Source organism: Delphinapterus leucas, chromosome 9, assembly GCF_059928025.1.
Source record: "Delphinapterus leucas isolate spDelLeu-1000000601 "Yukka" chromosome 9, BTC_Dleu_Yukka2, whole genome shotgun sequence".
In the NCBI taxonomy this organism is placed as follows: domain Eukaryota; kingdom Metazoa; phylum Chordata; class Mammalia; order Artiodactyla; family Monodontidae; genus Delphinapterus; species Delphinapterus leucas.
Window position 1 is genome coordinate 68,088,533 of NC_143137.1, and position 18,166 is coordinate 68,106,698.

Below are 18,166 nucleotides of genomic sequence, written 5' to 3' on the forward strand. Positions count from 1 at the left end.
ATTCCATATACATGTGTTAGCACACAGTATTTGTTTTTCTATTTCTGATTTACTTCACTCTGTACGACAGACTCTAGGTCCATCCACCTCACTACAAATAACTCAGTTTTGTTTCTTTTTATGGCTGAGTAATATTCCATTGTATATATGTGCCACATCTTCTTTATCCATTCATCTGTTGATGGACATTTAGGTTGCTTCCATGTCCTAGCTATTATAAATACTGCTGCAATCAACACTGTGGTACATGTCTCTTGGAATTATGGTTTTCTCAGGGCTGGGTCATATGGTAGTTCTATTTATAGTTTTATAAGGAACCTCCAGACTGTTTTGCATAGTGGCTGTATCAATTTACATTCCTACCAACAGTGCAGGAGGGTTCACTTTTCACCACACCCTTCCTAGCATTTATTGTTTATATATATATATATATATATATATATATATATATATAATATATTTTTTTTTTTTTTTTTTTTGCAGTATGCGGGCCTCTCACTGTTGTGGCCTCTCCTGTTGCGGAGCACAGGCTCCGGACGCGCAGGCTCAGTGGCCATGGCCCACGGGCCCAGCCGCTCCACAGCATGTGGGATCTTCCCAGACCAGGGCACAAATCCGTGTCCCCTGCATCGGCAGGCAGACTCTCAACCACTGCGCCACCAGGGAAGCCCCTATATTTTTTGATAATGGCCATTCTGATTGGGGTGAGGTGATACCTCATTGTAGTTTTGATTTGCATTGCTCTAATGATTAGTGATGTTGAGCAGCTTTCCATGTGCCTCTTGGCCATCTGTATGTCTTCCTTGGTGAAATGTCTATTTAGGTCTTCTGCCCATTTTTTAACTGGATTGTTTGGTTTTTTTGATATTGAGCTCCATGAGCTGTTTGTATATTTTGGAGATTATCCTTTGTCTGTATTTTCATTTGCAACTATTTTATCCCATTCTGAGGGCTGCCTTTTTGTCTTGTTTATGGTTTCCTTTACTGTGAAAAGCCTTTATCTTTAATTAAGAACCATTTGTTTATTTTTGTTTTTATTTCCGTTACTCTAGGAGGTGGGTCAAAAAAGATCTTGCTATGGTTTATGTCAAAGAGTGTTTTTCCTGTGTTTTCCTTTAAGAGTTTTATAGTGTCTGGTCTTATATTTAAGTCTTTAATCCATCTGGAGTCTATTTTTGTGTATGGTGTTAGGTAGTGTTATAATTTCTTTCTTTTACATGTAGCTGTCCAGTTTTCTCAGCACCACTTATTGAAGAGGCTATCTTTTCTCCATTGTATGTTCTTGCCTCCTTTGCCATAAATTAGGTGCCCATGTGTGCGTGGGTTTATCTCTGGGCATTCTATCTCGTACCATTGATCTATATTTCTGTTTTTGTGCCAGTACCATACTCTCTTGATTACTGTAGCTTTGTGGTATAGTTTGAAGTCAGGGAGCCTGATTCCTCCAACTCCGTTTTTCTTTCTCAAGATTGCTTTGGCTATTTGGGGTCTTTTGTGTTTCCATACAAATTGTAACATGTTTTGTTCTAGTTCAGTGATAAATGCCATTGGTAGTTTGATAGGGATTGCACTGAATCTGTAGATTGCTTTGGGTAGTATAGTCATTTTCACAATGTTGATTCTTCCAATCCAAGAACATGGTATAGTTCTCCATCTGTATATGTCATCATTGATTCTTTCATCAGTGTTTTATAGTTTTGTAAGTACAAGTCTTTTGCCTCCTTAGGCAGGTTTATTCCTAGGTATTGTATTCTTTTTGTTGCAATGGTAAATGGGAGTGTTTCTTTAATTTCTCTTTCTGATTTTTCCTTGTTGGTGTATAGGAATGCCAGAGATTTTTGTGTATTAATTTTGTAACCTGCAACCTTACCAAATTCATTGATTAGTTCCAATAGTTTTCTGGTGGCATCTTTAGGATTTTCTATGTATAGTATCATGTCATCGGCAAACAGTGACAGTTTTACTTCTTCTTTTCCAATTTGTACTCCTTTTATTTCTTTTTCTTCTCTGACTGCTGTGGCTAGGACTTCCAAAACTATGTTGAATATGAGTGGTGAGAGTGGACATCCTTGTCTTGTTCCTGATGTTAGTGGAAGTGCTTTTAGTTTTTCACCATTGAGTATGATGCTTGCTGTGGGTTTGTCATATACAGCCTTTATTATGTTGAGGTAGGTTCCCTCTATGCCCATTTACTAGAGAGTTTTTATCATAAGTGGGTGTTGAATTTTGTCAAAAGCTTTTTCTGCACCTATTGAGATGATCATATGGTTTTTATTCCTTAATTTGGTAATGTGGTGTATCACACTGATTGATTTGTGTAAACTGAAGAAATCTTGCATCCCTGGGATAAATCCCACTTGATCATGGTGTACGATCCTTTTAATGTGCTGTTGGATTCCGTTTGCTAGTGTTTTGTTCAGGATTTTTGCATCTATGTTCATCAGTGATATTGGTCTATAATTTTCTTTTTTTGTGATATATTTTCCTGGTTTTGGTATCAGGGTGAAGGTGGCTTCGCAGAATGAATTTGGGAGTGTTTCTCCCTCTGCAATTTTTGGAAGAGTTAGAGAAGGATGGGTGTTAGCTCTTCTCTAAATGATAGAATTCGCCTCTGATGCCATCATCCTGGACTTTTGTCTGTTGGAAGGTTGTTAATTATGGTTTCAATTTCATTACTTGTGATAGGTCTGTTTATATTTTCTAATTCTTCCTGGTTCAGTTTTGGAAAATTGTAACTTTCCAAGAATCTGTCCATTTCTTCGTGGTTGTCCATTTTATTGGCATATAGTTGTTTGTAGTAGTCTTATAATCTTTTGTATTTCTGCAGTGTCAGTTGTGATTGCTCCTTTTTCATTTCTAATTTTATTGATTTGCGTCCTCTCCCTTTTTTTCTTGATGAATCCGGCTAAGGGTTTATCAATTTTGTTTATCTTCTCAAAGAACAAACTTTTAGTTTTATTGATCTTTGCTATTGTTTTCTTCATTTCCATTTCATTTATTTCTGCTCTGATCTTTATTACTTCTTTCCTTCTTCTGACTTTGGGTTTTCTTTGTTCTTATTTCTCTAGTTGTTTTAGGTGTAGGGTTAGATAGTTTATTTGAGATTTTTCTTGGTTTTTGAGGTGAGATTGAATTGCTAAAAACTTCCCTCTTAGAACTGTTTTGGCTGCGTCCCATAGGTTTTGGGTCGCCCTGTTTTCATTGTTATTTGTTCCTATGTATTTTTTTATTTCTTCTTTGATTTCTTCAGTGTTCTCTTGGTTATTTAATAGTGCACTGTTCAGCCTCCATGTATTTGTGTTTTTTACAGTTTTTTTCCTGTAATTGATTTCCAATCTCATAGCATTCTGGTCAGAAAATATGCTTGATACGATTTCAATTTTCTTAAATTTTCCAAGCCTTGATTTGTTACCTAAGATGTGATCTATCCTGGAGAATGTTCCATGTGCACTTGAGAAGAAAGTGTATTCTGTCACTTTTGGGTGGAATGTTCTATAAATATCAATTAGATCTATCTGGTCTATTGTGCCATTTAAAGCTTGTGTTTCCTTATTTATCTTCTGCTTGGATGATCTGTCCATTGGTGTAACTGGGGTGTTAAAGTTCCCTACTATTATTGTGTTACTGTCAATTTCTCCTTTCATGACTGTTAGCATTTCCCTTATGTATTGAGGTGCTCCTATGTTGGGTGCATAAACATTTATAATTCTTATATCTTCTTCTTGGATTGATCCTTTGATCATTATGTAGTGTCCTTCCTTATCTCTTGTAACAGTTTTTATTTTAAAGTCTATTTTATCTGATATGAGAATTGCTACTCCAGCTACCTTTTGATTTCCATTGGCATGGAATATCTTTTTCCATCCCTTCACTTTCAATCTGCATGTATCCTTAGGTCTGAAGTGGGTCTCTTGTAGACAGCATATATATGGGTCTTGTTTTTGTATCCATTCAGCCAGTCTGTGTCTTCTGGTTGGGGCATTTTATCCATTTACATTCAACATTATTATCAATATGTATGTTCCTATTACCATTTTCTTAATCGTTTGGGGTTTGGTTTTGTGGGTCTTTTTCTTCTCTTGTGTTTCCCGCTTAGGGAAGTTTCTTTAGCATTTGTTGTAAAGCTGGTTTGGTGGTGCTGAATTCTCTTAGCTTTTACTTTTCTGAAAAGCTTTTGACTTTTCCATCGAATTTGAATGAGATCCTTGCTGGGTAGAGTAATCTTGATTGTAGGTTTTTCTCTCATCACTTTAAGTATATCCTGCCACTCCCTTCTGGCCTGCAGAGTTTCCACTGAAAAATCAGCCTTATACCCTATGGGGATTCCTTTATATGTTATTTTTTGTTTTTCCCTTGCTGCTTTTAATATTTTTTCTTTGAATTTAATTTTTGTTTGTTTGATTAATATGTGTCTTGGTGTGTTTTTCCTAGGGTTTATCCTGTATGGGACTCTCTGAGCTTCCTAGACTTGGGTGACCATTTCTTTTCCCATGTTAGGGAAGTTTTCAACTATAATCTCTTCAAATATTTTCTCAGACCCTTTCTTTTTCTCTTCTTCTTCTGGGACCCCTATAATTCGAATGTTGGTGTGTTTAGTGTTGTCCCAGAGGTCTCTTGAGACTGTATTCAATTCTTTTCAGTCTATTTTTCTTTATTCTGTTCCTTGGCAGTTATTTCCACCCATTTGCCTTCCAGCTCACTTATTTGTTCTTCTGCCTCCGTTATTCTGTTATTGATTCCTTCTAGTGTATTTTTCATTTCAGTTATTAGGTTGTTCATCTCTGTTTGTTTGTTCTTTAGTTGTTCTAGATCTTTGTTAAACATTTCTTGTATTTTCTTAACCCATGCCTCCATTCTATTTCTGATATTCTGGATCATCTTCACTATCATTACTCTGAATTCTTTTTCAGGTAGATTGCCTATTTCCTCTTCATTTATTTGGTCTTGTAGGTTTTCACCTTGCTCCTTCATCTGTGACATATTTTTTCGCCATCTTATTATTATTATTTTTTTTAATGAATGCGATTGTGTTCCTGTCTTACTGGTTGTTTGGCCTGAGGCTTCCAACACTGGGGTTTGTAGGCTATTGGGTAGAGCTGGGTCTTGGTACTGAGGTGAGGAACACCGTGAGACCTCACTCCAATGAATATTCCCTGGGGTCTGAAGGAATATGAGTTTTTAACATAATTCCGTTTGGTTTTTATATAACCACTTTGAAAAAGGTTAATCAGCATATTCAGAAGTTTGGAAATTTAAGAACTAATGCCAATGAGAAGGACAAAGTTTCTTTTGTGAATTTTAAGAATCACTCCAAAATCATCTTTGCACTTCCCCTATCATTATTGTAGTTAATTGTTAATGTCTTTTACCCATAATAAAATGAACAACTGGTGTTCAGATATGTTATTATCCAAGCTACCTCTGATGCCTAATATAGGGTTCGTATAAGATAGATGGTCATTAAACATTTGTTGAAAAAGTTAATGCATGAATGAGGAGATGCATGAATGAAAAGATAATAATCATAGAAAGAAGTCTCTAAGTTAGTTAATGATTCTTGCTGGAATTTTCACTTAGAGTATTTTCCTAGTACTTCACCATGCTTAGTCTCTTTTATTGTAGATTTTAATATTATGACACTAAATTCAGTCACAATTACACTTGTTTAATAAGTGAAAGAGGATAGATTCCACTTGATTTGGCCTTTTGTGGTCTAAAATGCCTTTGCTCATAGCTCTTATTTGCTAATGCATCATATGCCTTTAGTAACAGAAACTTTTTAAAATTCTCCTTTTGAGCAAAAATATTTGGCACAAATGAGACAAACTTGTATGGAAACACAAAAAACTCTGAACAGCCAAAACAATATTAAGAAAGAAGAACAAAGCTGGAGGTATCACACACCATGATTTCAAACTACACTACAAAGGTACAGTCATCTAAACAGTATGGTACTGGCACAAAAAGAGATACACAGATCAACGGAAGAGAATAGAGATCCCAGAAATGAACCCACAGTTATATGGGCAATTAGTCTACAACAAAGGAGGCAAGATTATACAATGGGGAAAAGATAGCCTTTTCAATAGATGGTGCTAGGAAAAATGGACAGCTATAAGCAGAAAAATCAAACTGAACTACTCTCACACACCATGCACAAAAATAAATTCCAAATGCATTAAAGACTTAAATGTAAGACCTGAAACCATAAAAAAATCTAGAAAACATAGGCAATACTGTCTTTGACATCAGTCTTAGCAAAAAATTTTTTTGAATGTGTCTCCTCAGTCAAGGGAAACAAAAACAAAAATAAATAAATGGGACTACACCAAACTAAAAAGCTTTTGCACAGCAGAAGAAACTATCAACAAAATGAAAAGGTCACCAATGAATGGAAGAAGATATTTACAAATGATATATTTGATAAGGTGTTAATATCCAAAATATACAAAGAACTCAACATCAAAAAAACAAGCTACCTGATTTTAAAATTGGCAGAATATTGTAATAAACATTTTCCAGAGAACACATAGAGATGTTCAAAAGGGACATGAAAAGATGTTCAACATCAGTAATCAGTACGAAAATGCAAATCAAAGCCACAATGAGACATCATCTCATACCAGTCAGAATGCCTATTATCAAAAATACAGCAAACAAGGAGTGTTGTCTAAGATGTGAAAAAAGAGGAACACTTGTGCACGGTTGGCGGGAACATAAATTGGTACAGCCAATATGGAAAACAACATGGAGATTCCTCAAAAAATTAAAAATAAAACTACCATACAATCCAGCAATTCCACACCTGGGTACTTAGCCGAAGAAAACAAAAACAGTACTTAGAAAAGATATATGCATCCCTATGTTCATTGCAACATAATTTACAATAGCCAAGAAATGGAAGAAACTTAAACACCCATCATAGATGAATAGATAAAGAAGAGGTGGTATATATATATATATATATATATATATATATATATATATATATACACATAATGGAATATTACTCAGCCATAAAAAAGAATGAAATCTTACAATTTGTGACAATATGGATGGACCTAGAGGGTATTATGCTAAGTGAAATAAGTCAGACAGAGAAAGGCAAATACTGTATTATTTCATTTATATGTGAAATCTAAAAAAACAAAACAAATATAACAAAACAGAAACAGAGTTATAGATACAGAGAACAAACAGGTAGTTGTGAGGGGATGGGGGTGGTGGGGAGGAAAGAAGTAGGTGAAGGAGATTAAGAGGTACAAACTTCCAGATTCAAACAAATGAGACATGGGTATGAAATGTACAGTGTGGGGAATATAGTCTGTAACTATGTTATATATTTGTGCAGTGAAATATCATTTTTTTCCAACTAGCTTTCCATCACAAGTCAAAAGTCTTTGAACTTATGAGTAAGCTTCATAGCCTGAAAGTGGTGAGTGTTTTTCCAGAAGGTTTTCAGATTTTTTTAATGCCTGCCTTTACTGGACTTGGTTCAAAATTTTCTAATGGGAAGCATACTTTAAACAGCCTTGATTCCATGTTTTTAATATATTATTTTACTTTATTGCTATTCCCTGAGAGCACTTACAATCAACATATTTTTAAAAGTTTTATATTTGGTAATATTCTGTTGGTTCTTTGTTTCCTGTTATAATGGGCTTTCAAATATTAAGCAAATTAGCAGATTTTCCAAACACACACATCTATACAGGACAGTGTGATATTAGAAGGTTCCTGAAATTAAGTAATACAATGTAAATGCTTTCTGCATTACCCATTTGCTGCATAGAAAGTGAGGAAAATTGCCAATGGGTTTATTTTAGGGAGAAAACTACTATTTTGAAATAAAATACCAAGTTTACCACATCAACCCTATTTTATTCTTAATCATGTTCAATTTGGGAGTATCCTCTTACATTTATATATAAGGAAATGATGTAAGGAGCTGACCTATTATTTTCAAAGACAAAGGTCATCATACACAAAATAAATAACTTTTTCTAGTTTATCTGTTCACTACAAATTTTTTAATGAATTAACACTTTTTATAGTCTCATTAAATGTACATGTTTAAAGTGCTTAACAAAATAATGCCATGTTTAAAGTTTAACTGCCTTAAGCATAACTCTGTCCATGCTACTCCTATTTCCTTCATCCTTGCTTGGGAAGGATATTTGGTCACACATACTCCTACACACATAGCTCAGTTATTCACCCTGATCTCAGAGCTCTTCTTTCCACCTCCCATCTATTTTTTATTATTATTCCAGGTTTCTTCCTCTTCCTTCCTTCCTCCCCACCCACTCAACCCAACTACCCACTGAAATCCTGAGCTCTGCTCTTCAGTAGTTTTTCCAAATTAGCACTTTCCTCCGTTTCCCTTCAGCAATATTTTGCATGCCTAATTCCTCCTTAGAGACCACTTGTTCATCTTAGCTCTACAATCATTCTCCAATTTCTGCTTATCTCACGAGAGATTTAGACAGCTCCATGCTCTTCCATTTTCCATTCCATAACAAAACTTTCTTTGGAAGGTGTGGCCAAGAATCCCCAAAAGCAAGTTCAGTGAACCAGTACCGTAAGAAGGCTTTGTAGCAGATGAGAAATTTTGCAAAGCTGTGGTCACATTAAAGTGCATTATGGCTAATGCCTAGCTGATTGCATTTTCATTTGTAAATATGGCAATACTGCCAAGAACATGAATCAGGCTTACATACGACAGCAGATTACCTAGGATTCCATGCTTTTACAAAGCTCTTCTGAAAGACCCTTGATAATTGGGTTGTGAAGTGATGCTATAGTCAACACTTTCTAAATGGTTTTAAAAATAAATTATATACAAGGGGTGTGAAAAATGTACCTCTATAATTTCACTTTTTTTCAACAATGACTTCAGATTGTTTCCATTTAAATTACAAATGAACTTTCATTATTAATCTTTAGATGCTGTAAAATAAACTAAGTTATTCATCTAGTCACTTGTTCAATAAATATTTACTGAATACCAGCTATGTGGCAAACACAGTTCAACATAAGTTGAGTATCAAAAAGTCTTGGTTTGCAACTTACCATGAGCCATACGATGAAACCAGTAGTAACCAAAGTCAACTCCCAAGAAAGTTAAATACCAAGTCCATGGAGAATCCCAAGGCAAACTGATGAGCCTGTAGTTCTCCCAGATATAAATGTAACTGGTCAGTTCAATGCTCCTGGAAAACCAACTGGAAAGATACAATGTATAAGCAATGATTATACTATATTTTAGATGTAAAATTATGCTAAACCATTTTAGATAATATTTAAAAATTAATATGTTCATACATAAAAATAAAATCCTTTCCCCCTTTCTCTTGGCTTCTTACTGCTCTATCATACCTTTGAAGAGGCTCAATTTCCTTGGTATCAAAATGATTCACATGATGTTTCCTTTTGTTTCATAGGCATCATGGATGTCAACTATTCCCCTATTTCATGGAATTTAGGAAGTTCCCTTTATATGTCTCTTAAAAATACTTTTCATGGAAACCATATAACATAAAAATGACAAAACTATGACTTATTTTCTGTGACTGTCATTTCTAAATCTTAGTAAAGAACACAAGAAGGGTGCTTTTTAAAGGAAATGTAAAAAGTAGAAAATTATAAATAGCATATTTTTTAAAGGGACTGCAAAATGACTACTGCCTTAAAATATATTAATCCCATAAAGTTTGCCTTTAGATTTAAAGTTGCTTCTGACTGACTCTATTCTCTCTCTTCCTGTCTAGTCCCTCCTCTCTTTCACACACACACAAACACACTCTATGTTTTCTAGATATTATTCTTAAGACTACAAATTGGATTCTCATAGCATATCAGTATTTCTTACAGTAATATAAACTATGGATCTCAAAATATAAGGGAATAACTTTTCCCTAGAAATAAACAATTGTTTTTAAAACCCAGACAGCATATCTCTTACCACATATTCTACCAAGCTTCTATAAATTCTTCTGTCAAGAAATTTCAAAAATATACATAATATACTTCAATTTTATAAAGAGTAGTATTTTTCCTTTTAAATCTCCTGAGATCAAATTTAGGATCAGACTCAAGATAATCATTCCTTTTATCACTTTTATAGATATGATTGAACTGACTTTTTCATTAATATTTTTCACTCATATGTAAAATGAATTATTCTACTTAATATTTATTTATAAACCATGAACAAGTGAGAAAGTTCTGAAATATTCTAACTTTAAATAAAAGTCAAAGAAGCAGCTCATTAGTTTATTGTTAAAATTCATTATTTTACTAGTATTTCCCTTTACATAGTCAGCGTCTATGAATTAGCATGTTACTGGTTTTGTTGGAGACCCGGATGTTTACTTTTAATCCAATGTTGACGTTAGTTATGATATGACTTTAACTGTGATTTAATAACTTTAAAATTGTCTCACATTTTGAATCCTTCAAGTTATTATTTAATCAGTAACATAAAACACTAGGCTTCTTCACAACAGCATTAATATAAGTAACTAATAGAAATGCCAAATACCTACACTTTGAAAAAGGATTACACATCATCAGATCTTAAAACTCAGTTTTCAATTTAAGATTACTCTAGGTTTGTAAATTGGTCCCCGTACACAGAGGGTAAGAAGAAACTAAAGAAAGAGACAGAACACTCCAGACTGGGAAGTGGCAGTTTTAACAAACAAGGAACTTAGAGAGGAGGTTTGTCTTCGGTGGCTGCAAGACATGTAAATGTCCATACTCTCACTCCAGAATGTTAAAATTTTCTAGAAAGGTCTTAACTGGGTTCAAGTCACTTATTCAGTCCAGATGGTCTCAACAACACCTTACTCTCTCAAGACTGCATCCTTGAAACAGCTGTTAGCATGGGACTGTAGGTGGAACTTACATTCCATGGACAGGGGAGAGAGTAAGGGAAAGGGGAAGGGGAAGTAAAGTTCAGCTTATAGGTCAACCAGGGTCGCATCCTCTCCATGACCTCCTTCAACAATTATATGGCTGGAAAGAGCAATTTTGTCCTTAATTGTGAGTCCCTGATCCAAGGAGACTACCTACCCAGCACCCCTGTCACAACTCAGGCAATGCCCTGGATACTTCCAGAATCCCCTGTCAAGTGGCCCTGAGCCTGCTTTCAGGACTGCATGGGCCTCTTTCCTGGTCCAGGCCTCCAGAGGGTCCACCTATGCATGCGTGTAAAGTCCTCAACATGACAAGGTAGACAAAAGTGGCTTCTTTGGACATGCAGACAGAGCTGGGACGAGCAGTCTGGGGTGTGCACACACATGAGACAGCACAGGCCATGGGCCAGGGGCTTTCACCCTGTTCTGGAACTCTGAGGAATCCAAGAACTTGAAATTTGAAATGTGTCTTCCAATTTGTCATCCAGGTTATTTATCAGGGTAGGGGGAATAGAACAAATTTTATTTTAAAGCATGTTAGCTTGGTTGGTAATTCTTATACATCTAGACTAAGGCTTCTGAACAGTGTCATTACTGACATTTGGACAAGATAATTCTTTGTAGTAGGGGTCTGTCCTGTAAAAACTATTACGCAAATTATGAAACCTTATAATTGCTCCTTAGTACTCATTAGTAGAGGATTAACCACATAAAATTCAAGTTTTAGGAAAAAAAATGGTGAATAATATCAATCTTATATGATTATAACTTATTATTACTTAATTTTTCTAAAACAGAAATTCTAAAGTTTGACACTGCTGCTATTTGGGCCAGATGATTCTTTGCTGTGGGGGCCTTTCCTGTGCATTGTAGGACATTTAGCAGCATCCCTGGCCTCTGCCCACTAGATGCCAGTAGCACAGCCCTCCACCCAGGTGTGACAACAAAATGTCCAAATGTCTCCCAGGGGCAAAACTGCCCCAGTTGATAACCCTAAAAAAGACTGATCTAGAAAAAAAAAATTAAAACTTAGGAAAATGCAATAGAAAGTTGAAATAATCTAGTTTTTTTTTATACCCGCTTTACTACATGGTGTCAAAGCAGGTCAATTCATGGATTCATTCATTCAAAAAATTCATATTAAGTGCCTGCTAGGTTCCAGGCACAGCACAAGAAAGGGAGGACACATTGGTGAAGAGGGCAAATACAGCCACCTGCCTCATCAATGTCCCACCAATTCAGTATCTCTTTTTAAAGTTGCTGTCTTTGTCAGTTTTCTAGTGACAATTGAAATAGGCTTTCAGATAACAAAACTTCAATAATAGAAAGAGGGTCCCTGGAAAACTTCCATGTGTAAAACAAAAAGAACCTGCCTGTAATTGAAATACTTTATTTCCTGTACAGGTGCCAGGTCTTGAGCAGACACCCAATTTATTATTCTGTCAACTTACTTATTAGGGTTGACACAAATCGAGCTGAAATATGCCTTATATACTACAGGCAAGGCTGTTTCTTTTTTTTTTTTTTTCACACCTTAGCACAAAGCCAAACTTTCCTCAAGGTGAAGGGAAAGAGTGGAGAAGCTGTGGGAATTAAATTCCCGGTTCTCTATCAGCAAGATGAATATGATCCTCTTCCATCATAAATGGGAAAAAACAGCCATGGAGTGCCCACAACTAAAAACAATTTGGCAAGAGATACACCTGGGAAATGATTATCAAGCTCTGGAAAGCCCCTGATTGCAGGAAATAGCACCTATATTTTCAAAAATGTTCCCACCAGACCTTGAATCATAAAACTAACCCTCTTCCTCTTTCTCTTCCCAATTCCTTCATTCTCTCCCAGCCCCCAATTCCAGCATATGACTCTGCACTCTGGAATTCAAATGACAACTCTAACCCCTATCCTGTAGAAAGAGACATATGTAATATGCATATATAGTGAGCTTACTTTATCATGTGGAGATGGAAATTAGGTAGCACAGGGGCTTTGAATAACCAAATGCTAGATCCGTTTTATTCATTAAGTTTGAATGCAAGACTGAGAAAATAATCTAAATATAAGGAGGCATTAGACTCCTCTAATTAACAACCTGTATGTGTAGAGACTCCCCTCCCATTTTGTCCTATATTCTTTATAAATTCCCCCCAAATAGCTATTTCTCTTGGGTCTGAAGTATATCTTCTGGCAAATGAAAGACAGTTAATTTTTCATGTGTTTTATGTAAGCTTTTCTGTCCACACTAGAAATTTGTCCTGTCAGACTGGTGGTTGCCAAGGGGGAGGAAGTTGGGGGAGGGATGGAGTGGGAGATTAGGGTTAGCAGATGTGAGCTTTTATATATAGAATGGACAAACAACAATGTCCTACTGCATAGCACAGAGAACTATATTCAATATCCTATGATAAAGGAAAAGAATATTTTTAAAAAGAATGTATATATATGTGTGTGTGTGTGTGTATGTATAACTGAATCATTTTGCTGTATAGCAGTAATTAACACAACACTGTAAATCAACTACACTTCAATAAAAATAAAATCTGTCGGGCTTCCCTGGTGGAGCAGTGGTTGAGAGTCCGCCTGCCAATGCAGGGGACACGGGTTCATGCCCCAGTCTGGGAAGATCCCACATGCCGCGCAGCGCCTGGGCCCATGAGCCATGGCCGCTGAGCCTGCGCATCCAGAGCCTGTGCTCCGCAACGGGAGAGGGCACAACAGTGAGAGGCCCGCATACCGTAAAAAATAAAAAATATAAAATAAAATCTCTCCTGTCAATGTTTACTGACTGTAAAATCTGGTAAGATACCAAAATAGTATTCCAGTACTGATGGTGGATTTTTAAAAATATAAAGTTACTTTATAATGTTGAAATTTTTCAATAATCAATAAATGAGAATAAGTATTATTTGAGGATTGAGAATTACAAAGCTAACTTGTTATTAAAGTCATCTGAGTGTGAATGTTCCCATCATCGAAAGTAGAGAAAGGTAACACTGGACAGGTCGTTCACCATCTCACTATCTCCCAGCTAATTTGACATGAGAGCATTAGGCTGAATGGACCTTAAAATTATCTAGCTCTCAAAATACTCTCATGCTCTAATCATTAATCAAGCAAATGAAATTTGATGTAAGGCTCTCACTGCAAACTGTTAAAATTTCAAAGCAACTTTCAGAGTAAGTTGAATTACGTACTCAGTGTTCACAGATATCTGACAACTTGTACTATTTTATAAATGTCATTAGAGAAATTTGGCCAGATTATGCAAAATTGAAAAAAAAAATTAGACTTTTTATTTCTAAAAATCTTGTCATAAATTAGAAAATAAACCAATATTTAAATGAGATCATTTGAAATACCCTTACAAGTTTCACGAAGTTATAAATAAATTAATATATATATAACTATATGTTATATATATAACTATATATATATTGATTTTTCTGAGAAATTGCGTTGTTTATTTCTAAATCTCTTATACCTGGCCCAGGAACTTGCACTCTCTATCTGTAAAGCTACTGCCACTTTTGCTCCATCTAGTGGAATATTGATTTTTGCTCAGTAATAACAAAATACATAACACAAGCTCTACCTTCTGCAGGCAGACATTTGTACTGCCATTTCCTACTGTGAAATGACATTTATGAAACAATCACTTAATTTAATTTCTTTTTAAAACAACCGCAAAACCATAGACTTCTGTAAACACAATGTGGTAGATTTGGAAGAAGTAAATGTGCTACATTTTTTACTTTGCAAGAAGTAAATTACTTCAAGTAATTCAATTACTCTACTGAATAAGCACGCAAAGCCAGACTAATAAGTGCAAGGAAGCTTGCATTCATCATTTGGGAAGGATAGTCTAAGAGCTACCTCTGAAGTCACACCATTAATAACAAAGTCTATTTATAAGGTTTCTAAGGTAAAAGTTAAGGGGACATGTAAAAGTTAAGGGGGCATTCTCTCTAGCAAAAATAACAAACCAGCAGATTTTTTAGATATATTTTGTTCGCATGGGGTGTTCATTTCATAATTTTCTAAGTTAATAAAAATATGTTAATATTCATAATAAAATACCATTATTAACATTACATAAATAAATTTATCTCTTACTTAGGATAATGAATAACTGTTGACTAAAGTCATCATCCCAAATGACAGGTACTTGTTTGTCAGAAGTCCACGTTGCCAAAAACAGTATTGCCTCTGCTACTAAAGTCTAGTGTAAAAATGCAGTACACAATTTTCCTTTATTCTCTAGTCCCACCCCAAGGAGTCAAAAGTATCTCAAAGAAGTTTAATTTCCTCCTCTTTAAATTTTTTATTTTTTTTTATGAATTGAAACTTTCTTGTCAGGAGTGGAAAATTCCATGGCAGCCATGGCCAGTAAAACTGTAGATACCTTTGGTCCAACATTGCAGACCTAGCTCCACAGTAAAAATTGGCAGGGACCCATGTGTATTAAAAGTAGAGTGTCCCCAACTCATTTGAAAATTTACCTACTTAAATTATCCCTCCAACCTATTGCAATTTGATTTATAATCTGCTGTTTCAACAGAATAAATGAACCCATTAAAAACAAACATACTGTAGATATTTACATCAGGAATAAAATTTCTCTGGGGAGGATGCAATTTATGAAAGCAGAAATATTGGAAGGAAGTAACAAATTGAAGTCCCGATTTTCTAATGAAGGATTGGAAACTGAGCTCTGCTTCAACAAGCAAGAAAAAAAACCACGTAATTATTTTTCACTCATTAGCATTTCAGTCAGTAGCAGAATATTTCAGAAGTTTCAGATAGATTTTTAAAAATTGATTTAGTCAATATTTTGTTTAGTTTAATTTTTTATAGTGACAAATGCAAGTAACTGACAGAAAGGCAGATTATCTGCATATGATACAATGCATTTAACTACAATAAATACACGTATCTGTCTATAATTTCAGGACTAGATTCTGACTAGGAAGTCTGCCTACTGGATTCCAGAAGAGCAAAACAGATGCAGGCCTGCCCAGAATCTGGTTCTTAGGACAGATGGACTTTTATTACATATCATGGTCTGTCCGACAGGCTTGTAAACAAGGTACAATCTTGTCTATGATGAATATTTTCCCTTACATAAAGATTTGAAAAGATACATATATATCTTTTCCATCAATATGGTAAGTATGCTACCAATCTTCAAGGTACTTTGACTTTTATGTAATAACGAAATTGAGATCCTCAAATAAACATTGTTTTTCCTCAAAGTCTGCACACAGCATTTCCATTACATGAATGGCAAAGTGGAAAAACATGTTCATGGTTGCACTTTCATTTCCCCAACTTCTTTTTTCAGAGGCCACATGCCTATTTCAAATTATTATCCAAAGTATAATTCCTCACAAAGGGATTAACAAATGGTATACTACCATTTTTCTTGCAATCATGTATTTTAAGGACGTGGCAAGCCCCTGTTGTTGGTATAGAAAGTGAAATTAGTCCCTCGGAGAGGGTATGATCAATGCCGTGTTAATCTAACCTTCAGCTGTTAACGATTTGCAGGAGGATTCCCCTTGATGCTGTGGCTTCAACTGAAATATTGTTCTAAGAGTTTCTGTCAAATCCCCCTTCTCGTCTTGTGCTGAAAGGGGATTGAGGGGAGTGCATCCTGAGGATCAGCTTTCCTTCTCTGCTTATTTCTATGATTTTTTTTTAATAGCAACAAAGTAAACGAAAATATTTTAAATTTTTATTTTCAAATAATTAGCTTTGCTGAGATCTTTCACATAAGACTATGAAAGATAAAATTCTTTATAAAACGTACAAAGTTATCCACATTTCATAATTTAGGATTGTGAACAAAAAAGAAGCAAGATGCTGTTCTCATTCAAAATACAACTATAGAAAAATATGCTCCAAATTCAAGTTCACAACCTTTTCCCTTTCTTTCAAAGGGCACCAGAGTTCACAGCTTGTGTTAGCTTAAGGAGTGTTATGAGTAGTGGGATGTGAAGAAAAAGAACTGCAGGCTTATCCCTGAAGGACTGGTTTGTTTTGGTTTCTCTCTCTCTCTCTCTCTCTCTCTCTCTCTCTCGCCCTGCCCCCCCCCCCGCCATTTTCCTTATATTTGGGGGTTTCTTTTTTAGCAGAAATATCTATTTACTCATTGGGTCTCCTGTTAGAACTCTGTACCTTTTTTTTCTTTTAATCACAGTGTTGAACAGAAATAGAGTACTGAGGATACAGTTTATATTTCTAGTTGTTACAATATTATAAGAGAAGAATCTAATCTCACTTGTGACCAAAGTCAAACTTAAAAAAGTAAAAGAAATGCTGAAGCATTCATTCAACTTGATGTCTCCCTGAGTTCTTAATAAATTCATTCCAGCTCAACAAAATATGTGATCCATAATTGTACCTGCAGGGCACTTCTCAGTTATCAAGTTATTTTGACAGTTCATCAACCGTCCAATTTCCATAAACCTATACACTTAACTTTCTCAGAGCGAATTATTGTAACCAACTGGGTATTTTTCAATAACCAAATATACATGTCCCTTGAGTATGCTGAATGTATTTCTTGTTCAGTTCTGTTCAAGGGAGACATGAAATAGAGGAAATTATGGGTAGTTGTAAACTCTTTAATTAGAGTATTCTGGAAATTAACTGAGAATAATTTGAGATATTATTCTCTGATTCTGACAGGAATGTGCAACCATATGATATTTTACCTTTCCTCAGATATCATTAAGTTTTCATTTTATTTTTAAAAAATCCACCTTGGTTTCTCACTGGGCGGTTCGTACAAACATTCCAAAGCAATGAGCACTGGTTAGAAGTAAAGCTCTTAAAACAGTAAAAGAAGCAATGGGTGGGAAGCAGGAATGAGAACATTCTTCAGCAACGCAAAGCACAGATTTCTAAGGGAATCTTCCCTCACCCTCTGCTCTTTGGAAAACTCTCATATACTGAAGAGCCTTCCATTCATTGGTATCTCCTCTAAACACATTACAATTTACTTTCTAAACAGTAGTAGGTCATTCATTGTTTACTGTTTTTTGGTCCCTTCATCCTCAGACTTCACCATCAACATAACACTATAGGAATGTTAGGTGTTTTTATTTAAAAAAATCGACCATGTATCAGACATCATTCCAGGCATAGGAGTTAAAAGTAAAAGAGCACCTCTGTTTCTCAAGTTGCATGCAAGCCTGCAGGAAGGGCTGGGAGGCAAACAGGTGAGTTTAATATCATGTGACAAT

The 18,166-nt window shown here is 35.3% G+C and overlaps 1 protein-coding gene across 1 annotated transcript in view; it reads right to left on the bottom strand.

The window, feature by feature from the left end:
* The window catches only part of AGMO (alkylglycerol monooxygenase), a 182,146-nt gene that overhangs the window by 159,586 nt on the left and 4,394 nt on the right, over positions 1-18,166 (bottom strand). The window contains exon 3 of the mRNA XM_022587407.2: positions 9,073-9,224. Coding sequence (XP_022443115.2) covers positions 9,073-9,224 — 152 coding nt within the window. The remainder of the gene's footprint in view (positions 1-9,072; positions 9,225-18,166) is intronic.